The sequence below is a fragment of the Macaca nemestrina genome, chromosome 8, assembly GCF_043159975.1.
Source record: "Macaca nemestrina isolate mMacNem1 chromosome 8, mMacNem.hap1, whole genome shotgun sequence".
Taxonomy (NCBI): Eukaryota; Metazoa; Chordata; class Mammalia; order Primates; family Cercopithecidae; genus Macaca; species Macaca nemestrina.
The window spans coordinates 22,286,411-22,296,467 of record NC_092132.1 but is presented as its reverse complement, the minus strand read 5'-3'; the positions used below and the strand labels follow the sequence as shown (position 1 = coordinate 22,296,467).

At 44.0% G+C, this 10,057-nt stretch overlaps 1 protein-coding gene across 3 annotated transcripts in view; it reads right to left on the bottom strand.

Moving 5' to 3' along the window:
* Positions 1-2,992: 2,992 nt before the first annotated feature.
* LOC105468497 (derlin 1) overlaps positions 2,993-10,057 on the bottom strand; it is a 29,460-nt gene continuing 22,395 nt past the window's right edge. For all 3 annotated transcript variants that reach the window (XM_011718702.2, XM_024788696.2, XM_024788695.2), the window contains 2 exons: positions 8,839-8,949; positions 2,993-5,236 (listed from right to left, as the gene is read on the bottom strand). In XM_011718702.2, coding sequence (XP_011717004.1) covers positions 5,098-5,236; positions 8,839-8,949 — 250 coding nt within the window. In that variant the 3' untranslated portion in view covers positions 2,993-5,097. The remainder of the gene's footprint in view (positions 5,237-8,838; positions 8,950-10,057) is intronic.

Below are 10,057 nucleotides of genomic sequence, written 5' to 3'. Positions count from 1 at the left end.
CTCCGTCTTCTAGGTTCAAGCAATTTTCCTGCCTCAGCCTCCCGAGTAGCTGGGATTGCAGGCATCTGCCATCAGGCCCAGCTAAATTTTTGTGTTTTTAGTAGAGACAGGGTTTCGCCATGTTGGCCAGGCTGGTCTCGAACTCCTGACCTCAGGTGATTCACCCGCCTCGGCCTCCAAAGTGCTAGAATTACAGGTGTGAGCCACCACACCTGGCTGCCAGCTACTTTTTTTTTTGGAGACAGTGTTTCACTCTGTCGCCCAGGCTGGAGTGCAGTGGCGCTATCTCGGCTCACTGCAAGCTCCACCTCCTGGGTTCACGCCATCCTCCTGCCTCAGCCTCCCAAGTAGCTGGGACTACAGGTGCCCGCCACCACGCCCAGCTAATTTTTTTTTTTTTTTGTATTTTTAGTAGAGATGGAGTTTCACTGTGTTAGCCAGGTTGGTCTCGATCGCCTGACCTTGTGATCTGCCCGCCTCGGCCTCCCAAAGTGCTGGGATTACAGGCATGAGCCACCGCACCTGGCCTGCCAGCTACTTTTTAAAGACCAAACATGAAGGCTTTTCAACGTTCCCCACTGCCCACAGATTGAAGTCCAAGCAATCACACACAAGTTTTCCTGATACAAGCCCCTATCTATCTTTCTAGCCCCTTTCCCTGCCACTCCCTGCCTGTATTCTACAGGTCCAGGCACACAGTTCTGTCTTCCCCAAAGTTCCTGCTCTTGCTGCTGCTGTTTCTAAATCCAGCTAGAATGAGTGACTTCCCCCATCTTGACCAGAACTCTCCATCAATCTTTCAAGACCTAGCCTCTCATCCAAGAAATTTACTTCCTTTTATTCTGGTAGTTTGGTGAAATTGTATTATAATGACTTGTTTGCTTATTCAACAAATATGAGTCCCTACAATGGGCCCAGCTGACTGCCTCAGTAGAAAGGACACGTCGTGAAGACAGAAACGTTGTCTATTTGCATCTGCTTTGGCTTCCTTCACTGAAAAGCCGCAACAGAGGTCTCTACTCAGAGTTGGGTTCATATCCTGTCTCTGGCACCTTCTAGCTTATTTGTTTTGTTGTTGTTTTTTGTTTTTGTTTTTGTTTTGATACGGAGTTTTGCTCTTGTTGCCCAGACTGGAGTGCAATGGCACAATCTCAGCTCACCGCAACCTCCACCTCTCGGGTTCAAGTCATTCCCCTGCCTCAGCCTCCCGAGTAGCTGGGATTACAGGTAAACGCCACCACGCACAGCTAATTTTTGTATTTTTAGTAGATACGGGGTTTCTCCATGTTGGTCAGGCTGGTCTCAAACTCCCAACCTCAGGAGGTCCACCCACCTCGGCCTCCCAAACAGCTGGGATTACAGACGTGAGCCACCACACCTGGTTGCTGCCTGATTTTAATCAAGAGATTTGAAGCTTACATTTCCTTATCTGGAAAACGGGGATAATACTATTTCACAAGTTTGTTTAAACACAAGTTCCCAAATCCAAGTGAACATCAGAATCACTAGGAACCTCAAAAATACGTAGAATGGGAATGAGCCAAGATAACTGCATTTTTTAAAAAATCTCAAGTTTAATGCTTGTGTATAGCCAGATTTTAAAAACCGTAAGCTGGAGGCTTTTTCACAAAGTACCTGGCACATTACTGCTCAGTGCCCAGGTGTGCCCCTGAACATGGGGTTCCTACTGGAACAAGCAGAGCTGATGTGAGATAAGGGGACCATATAGGAAGGAGCCTAGGCTTAAACCACACATATAAATCATGGGAAAGGCTGGGCACCATGGCTCAGGCCTATAATCCCAGCACTTTGGGAGGCCGAGGCAGGTGGCTTGCCTGAGCTCAGGAGTTTGAGACCAGCCTGAGCAACATGGTGAAACTCCGTATCAACCAAACATACAAAAAATTAGCCGAGTGTGGTGGCACACAGCTGTGGTCCCAGCTACTCAGCAGGCTGAGGTGGGAGGATCATTTGAACCTGGGAGGCAGAGGTTGCAGCGAGCTGAGATCATGCCACTGGACTCCAAGCTGGGTGACAGAGTGAGATCCCATCTCAAAAAAAAAAGGAGAGAGAGAGAGAGGGAGGGAGAGAGGCAGGGAGGGAGGGGGAGGGAGGGACAGGGAGGGAAAGTATGGAGGGAGGGAAGGGTATGAAAGACTGAAGAAAGAAGTAAACACGGGACATGGTATTTCTGGCCAATTTTGATCACCAGTCACTCTGGAAGGCGAACAAGTGAACTGCCAATAAACCCATTTGCTCAGCCCAGCCTTCTAAGATACAAACAGTATAAAGTCCAGAAAGGAGTAACTTCTTCCAAAGGTTAGTTATTCAGAGTGTTAAGTTACTGCTGAAAGTGTAAGAGGGGCAGGGACCTCAGAAACAGAGTTGGCAATAAACGAAGATGTTGGCAACTGCAACATTGCCTATTATTAGATCAGTGTCATTCAAAAGGTAGCTTAGAACACAGTGATACTGGCAACGTGTCCTTCTAGATAAGCAGGATCTTTTTCTATTGCTTCAGTATTTGCCCAGTAATAGAAAAGGGACATACATACAGCCTGATTCCTGTCACCTCACCTTGTGATGAGTGAAGTTGGCCTGCCGAAGGCCCAAGATACAGACTGGGAGTTCACCTTCGAGAAAAAAAAAGAGGGGGGGGTCAGGAATGTCATGGCACTTGCTGTCTAGTCTGTGTGTGCCTCATGAGGAAATGGGATTAATCTAATTTTATAAAGTTCCAGGGCTCAGGTTCATAAGTAGAAGCTATAAAAATGCCATAAAGCATGCTACAAGCAGGTATGACTCCTCACTCAAAGTTAGGAAGCATCCTCCTTCATTAAAATGAAAACCCAGGAATTCTGCATCCAGAAATTAATCCAGCAAAAAATATTGGGTACTTCCTAAATGCTCTTCAAGAGATGACTGGTTACACAAATTATGTGATATCTAACAGACAGCAGAGCACGGACATGGAAACTTAACACAGACAACCTTCAAGTTGCACATTTTAATTTACAATTTTTACCAATAAAAAGAATTAGTTTACAAAAAGGGAAGTCCTTTATACAAAATAAGGATTTTTTTTTCCATTTGTAAAGAGAATCCACTGTCATGTTTTGCCTTGCCAAGTCAAAACTCAAATAGCTTGTTATTATTCCAGAAAGATAATCCAGACAAAATCAATAATGTCATCAGCTTCCTGACCATGTTTAAGAGGAATAACTTCATGAACATTTTGCCCTGAACTGAAGAGTTCTAAATACTTGTAAACCTTTAGGAAAAAACTGACTGCTCGCAGGCAGCTGACTGGTAAGATGGTACACCGGAGACTCCGGGTCACCCACCGTCAGAATATTCTTATACATACAGTGAGTCTGCACGCCTGTACAATGAGTGTACATGCAACATAATTGGAATAATGGCCTCTAAAATTTTACAAGTAAACTTTATTGTGGCCACAGATCAACAACAAAACATATGACAGTTCAGGGTCAAACTCTCCCCACCTATTTTATCATATAAATTAAATATGGAGAGGTACACACAAACTCTATTCAAAATGAGAAGCTGTTTGCCAACTCTCATTTCCTAGGATAACACACATCACACTGTTTAAGAGCAGGGGAAAGAATAGGCATACTGTTAGAGCACAATGTTTCCTGAAAAGAAACTGATCAAAACGTTTGAAGCCTTTTTAGTTGCCTCAAAGTATGACGGCCACTCAATACTGCTCCTAACAGTCTGCTTTCAGATAACGTCAAAAAATAAAATAACTGTGTGAAAAGCCACGGCCTTCAAAAAACTTTATTTGGTTATGAGCCAAGCTCTGATAGGAAAAGCCCACCTACGAAAAAAAAGTTGTGGGTATTTAAGCTGGTTGATTCACAGAGCTTGTACATTCATGACTCAAAATAACAGACCCTCAAACCCAAATGATTCTAAAGCCATTTCAACCTTAAATCATGTTATTCCCTTAGCTGTGCTTATATTAACTTTAAAAAATGATCTCCGTGCAGAGAGGAGCTGCACCTTCCTCACAATTAACTGAAACATGACCAAAAAATGGGGGATAGGCAAAAAAATGACATTTAAATAGCGTATGAGGGTCTCTCCTCCTTTACTCAACGAACACATATCCAGAATGAGAATGAAATGGAATCAATGCCCAGGAGCCTCTCAAAGAGAGCATCTCCCTGTAGCCGACATGACCTGGATCCTCCTAACACAAAGCAACCCAACTACTCTGGGTACACAAAGCCAGAATGCCTTACATATGAAACGCAAAGGGGTTGCATCCCCCATGGTTGAAACCTAACCCCTGCGTTAGACACAACTCCACTAGTCTTGATCACTTAACTCAGGAAAAAAACACCCAGCAACAACCCTCATATCTCATTAATATCATCTGTGGCCCTCACTGACTCAGTGGTACTTTTTCATAAAAACATCTGAAGACGTGGCAAATGGTTATAACGGATGTCAGGTCGAAGCAATTCCAAAAGCTGAGAAAGCGCTTCATCCGCTGCTTCAGTCTTCTCCCCCTATTGCTACAGTTCTGCCACCAAAAGGGGAAGATTGCGTGAATATGATTGTTGTGATCAAGCCTTGGCAAAAGTCAATAAATAAGAGAGCCTGTCAAGGGCAGAACAATTTTATGGGCAACCTCTTCTAGTTGCACATGTGGGGGCTGGGAAAAGTGGGAGGGAGGCATGTGTGCAAGAAAGAGATAAGGGTCCTTTTGAGAAGCGTTTGGTGACCCAGCCCCAGCTCCCCAGCTCAATGCCAGCAGACCAGGACCCGCTAAAACCCATTATTCAGACGGAAAGGGGAGAAGAGAAGACACCAAAAAATGTAGTCAGTTTTGCAATTTGCACAGTTGGTATTTGTTCTTCACAGCAGTAAGGACTTGAATGAGAATCAGGAAACTTGTGGAACACTTGTATTTGTCTTCAGGATTTATAAAACTTTGTCTCGTACTGAAAGACTACATTCAGTGTGGGTCAGGTCCAACAGTGTTAGCTAGAACGCAGTTGTTAAGCGCACCCAGCACTGGGAGAAAATGTGGCTTGAGAGGAGCGGCTGCCTGAGGCCGCCCCTTCACTGGTCTCCAAGTCGAAAGCCCTGGCCCCAGTTGTGTCTCCCGCCTCCGCCATTCTGATCAGCAGCTCGCCTCATGCTAGCAGGGGGCACACCAAATCCTGATACTCCTCCTCTCCTACTGGGCAGCCAGCGGTACCTGGTGCAGAAAGACGGGGACACAAAGGGAGAGAAGAGAACAAAGTCACTTCCACATAGTTATCTGACCTCCGAGAACACCTCCCTCTCCTGCTGTTCCCATGGCACTTGTCATGTTGAAGGCAATGAGGGACAATGTCTTATTTAACTTTGTGTTTTCAGTACTCAGCTCCATGACCTGACCACAGAAGGCATTCGTTTTTCATGTTTCTTAAATGTATTCAGATTTCAGCTAAATTCACACTCTGAACGTTTTTTTCTCCGCTTATAAAAGTAATCCATGCAGAACAGTATGGAAACAAAAATATTACACCCACAAGCCCAGCAACCAAAGAATGACTGATAGCATCTTGGTATATCTAAATACGGCTCAAACTGGATCAAAGGATACAAAATACATTCACTTTCAAAGGCCAAATCCACAGCCTGCGTGTTTGAGCCTTGCACAGCATTTCTAAAAGGCTCTCAGCTGAGCCCATCAAAGGAGACGGGGGAAGAAGGCTTTCTATGTTGGAAGTATGGGTATGTTTTAAAATGTATTCAGAATCTGCCTTCCAGGTACATTCTTCCCTTCTCACGGATGGTGGGAGAGCTGGGGCCCCAGAAGGTTACATGATTTCCCACCTTAAAATTAATAAACTAAGAGTTCACAGAACAGCTAAGAGAATTTAAACTCAAGCCTACACTCTCAGTAGTATTTTCCAACTATTTCCCATCCTTGACTCTTTTATTACTGAACTGAGAATGTGTTTAAACCTATTCCACTTAGCAGATCCTAATGTTTAAAATTTTGCTTGAAGGCAGAGAGGATGATCTGATACCTCTGCTTAAACCCTTCCTGGCAGCAAGAGTAAGTCATGACAAGTGACTTGTCCACAGCAGAAACCCTGAAGAGGACAGGCTTTATACTTGACCTCATACAAGAGCAGCTACTCTGTGAACTTACTCAGCGAGCATTACCTTACACCAGGTGCTGCCTGCTTATCAATTCATTTGATCTTCACAACAACCCCATGAGGTAGGCATTACTATTACTCCTGTTTTATAAACAAGAAAATTGAGCCAACACTGAGTGAAGCGCTTCAAAAGTGACAGGATTCCAACCCAGTGAGCCTGGCTCCAGAGCCTGCACCCTGCACTACTTGTTATACTACATGCCTCCTGCCTGGGAAGGGACAGCAGTCAGTGACTGGAGTCTGTTTACATCATACTCAATACCTTCATGCCTCTTCCCAAAACAGAAAACAAACCGCTTTTTTATTTATTTATTTTGAGACGGAGTCTCACTCTGTCACCAGGCTGGAGTCAGTAGCACCATCTCAGCTCACTGCAACCTCCCCGTCCTGGGTTCAAGCGATTCTCCTGCCTCAGCCTCCCGAGTAGCTAGGATTACGGGCGCCCACCACCATGCCCAGCTAATTTTTGTATTTTTAGTAGAGCCAGCGTTTCACCATGTTGGCCAGGATGGTCTCGATCTCCTGACCTCGTGATCCACCCCTGTTGGCCTCCCAAAATGCTGGGATTACCGGCGTGAGCAACCACGCCCGGCCAACAACCCCTTTTAAACACAAAATTTAATGTGTACAGGGAAGATATAAGTACTCTAAATGGAATGGAAAATGGTGATACAAATGTATCAGCATTCCATTTAGAAAGGTAGTTATACCTTCTTATACTCACCTCCTCCATTTTAAACAAATACAGCTTTACCATTAAATCAAAATGTATTTTCCAAGTGCTGGTTTCTCAACATCCATGCCTTCTGGTACAATAATATTCCTCCAAAGTACATGATAAAATAGAACACTTACAGAAGGCAATGCTAGGGCTGTCTTGCTTTGCTACTCACTCTAAGACAATATGGAAGCCATCTCCACTGATTAAGTAGATAGTGAAATTAAATGCAAATAATTAGTATAAAAAGATACCCAATTATACATAATCAACAAAAATTTATGGTAATTTCAAAGCAGTTATTGCTTTTGCAAGGAGCTATGTTTTGTCATCTGATCTTTATGCAAAATTTAGCAGAAGGACTTCCACCAACAGAGAAAGTTCAAGTGGAAGGCAGGCTCCAGGGCTCTGCTGATTTTGCCACTAGAATCTTGTATCCTGTGTTGCCCACAACTGAGAAGTAGCTACAAGCCGTTAAGTTAGAATATGGCCATTTAAAGTAAAGTAACTGTTGGCTGCCCCCCAAAAGCACCAAGCTTTTTTTAATTGATGCATCTGCCATCCTACTTGATAAACCTAGATCAGAAAGCCAAACCTGCTGTTATTATGTCCTTTGATAATTAGAAACCAGATTGGTCATTTGTTTTTTTAGCCTGAAGGCAATTCAAGGCTCAGAAGAGAAACAAGTTTCCTTTTATTCTCTTAAAGAAAAACACACACACCACAACCACCAATATGGTATATCTCTGTAAATTACAGTTCACAATTTGAAAAGTCTTTGAAAAACACACCCCTACCCTATAAAAGGAGGGGGAGAAAGAGGAGGCCTGCTCAAGTTTTACTGCCCTCATTGATCCCTTAGAAGAATGACAGAACTGCAAAACATTAAAATTAGCAAGATGTGAAAGGGTTTGGTTTGTTTGTTTTTTTAAAGCTTTTAAATGCAAGCTATTACTGCATATCCCTGATATGAGATTAGGCGTGATTGTCAGGCAGGCTGTGACACCCAGATGGTGATTTAACTGGTCCCTTCTTCGACAGCCTTTTTGCCTCACTGACAGAATGGTCACACGACTATTACATGCTTCTATGTGTGTGCGCATCTCCTCTCAGCTCATCAAAATCCTGCTCTCCTACCCCCACCTTCAGGGATATGGCAGCTAGCTTTACTTATGGAGAACCCACTATGTGCTTCCCAACGGGGTATCTTACCTCATGCAGTCTTGTGAGACAGTGGTTTCCCCCACAACTTACAGACTTGCAGACTGAAACCTGGAGGCTTAAGTGACTTTCCCAGTATAAAAACTGCTATCTGAGGGGACTGAGATTCAAACCCAAGTTTGTCTCAAAAATCAAAGCTGTTGCCCTTAGCATCCTACTTCAGTAAACCCTAAAAGCAGACAAAGAGCACAAACTCCCAGGGGGTTGGGACCATACAAACCTCAAGGCTCTCATTTTAACTCAACAGTCCTGTAAAATGGCTAATCCATAGTATTTAATATAAAAATGCTTAAAATTGCTGACTAACAAGCTAACTTACCCTTCCTTGGGCAAAATCATGGGTAAAAAACTGATGGGCCAAGAAAAGACACCCCACTATCCTGTGACTGCCCATTCCCCAGCCCACTGCTTCGTACTCTGGAGCTGCATCGGGTCCCTCGGCAGGCTCGGTGGGCTGAGAAGCCTCCTGTAATGCTGGAACCTAGCTGTCAGTGGTCCCTGGCTAAAAGAGTAACAAGAAGGCAATGGAGCCAAGGCTTTAATGCCTGACTTCCGGTGACTATGTGACGAGGATAAGTCATTTGTTGCCTTAGGTTACTCCATCAGATGGGACATGGGGCTAAATCATACTCCTCATGGAGCTCTTATTAGGATGCATTAAGAACACAGGCACTAAAATGTTAGATGAGACAGGACAAAAACACTTACAAAAACTGAGGTGTGGATAGAAAATTTCTTCCTCCCAAGTCCATTGGGTATCTGAACATTAGGAAAAAATAAAGATGTCCAACCAGATTTCCAATAAGCTCATTGATTACCCTGCAAAGAGAGCCAAATGAGTTTAAAGACATTCAAGCAATATAGTGAAACGAACCAAGTTTTAACTAATATCATAAAGAAGAGAGCCTTCAAGGCAGACCATTTAGTCCCTGGGAGTCTGTGAGAGCTGACAATGAGCCCTTTTGTAGTCCGAGTGGCAAATGCATTCTGAGGGAGACGGGAAATCAGTCCTGCTGAACCAATGAGGCCCGCCACTCTTCAAGGCCAGCAGCCCCTCCGACATCTCTTTCAAGCACCAGCCCATCCTCAAAATATTGTTTTTGCTACTTCCTGCCTCAAGAGTTGGGGAAGTTGTAAAGCATGCTTCTGAATGCTTTCAGTCATGAATACTGTATTGATAAAATGTGGGCAAACATGAAGGCTACCAAGAGAGAAGCGTGGGAGTAAGGAAAAGAGGAACAATAAATGCCTGTTCCCCATTTCCTGGAACTATTAAGCACTTCTCTCTTGCCTCTTGTACCCTTGAGTGTAAGACACCACAGAGATCACTTAGGAAAGCTGACTTGCACCCTGAAATCAACGCTGACCTTCTTCAGTTTTCCCATGGCTTACACACAGGTCACCTCAAGAGTGTATAGATCTACTGTTACTATTACATATCCTGTTTGTCTTCACCTGCAACATGATTCCTGTCAGGGACAAATCAACACCTGCAACTACTTTAGACTTCGCCTTCCTGGCTGGAAGAGCAGCTTTACCAAGTTCAGAACATGCTTTTCTGAACAGTCCGCTCCATTCATTCTCTTCTCCCCAACAATATGCAGAAGAAGTCAGGATCACACAGAGCAAGTATGTCAGATACATGAAGAACCAGCACTATAAAAATCGACTGAAATATTAAAAAGTAGTTTGTAGTATAAGAAATGGGAGTTCTGGTGGGGTGCAGTGGCTCAAGCCTGCAATCCCAGCACTTTGGGAGGCCAAGGCGGGAGGATCATTTGAGGTCAGGAATTTGAGACCAGCCTGGGCAATATGGTGAAACCTCATCTCTACAAAAAATACAAAAATTAGCTGGGTGTGGTGGTGCACGCCTGTAATCCCAGCTACTCGGGAGGCTGAGGCATGAGAATTGCTTGAACCTGGGAAG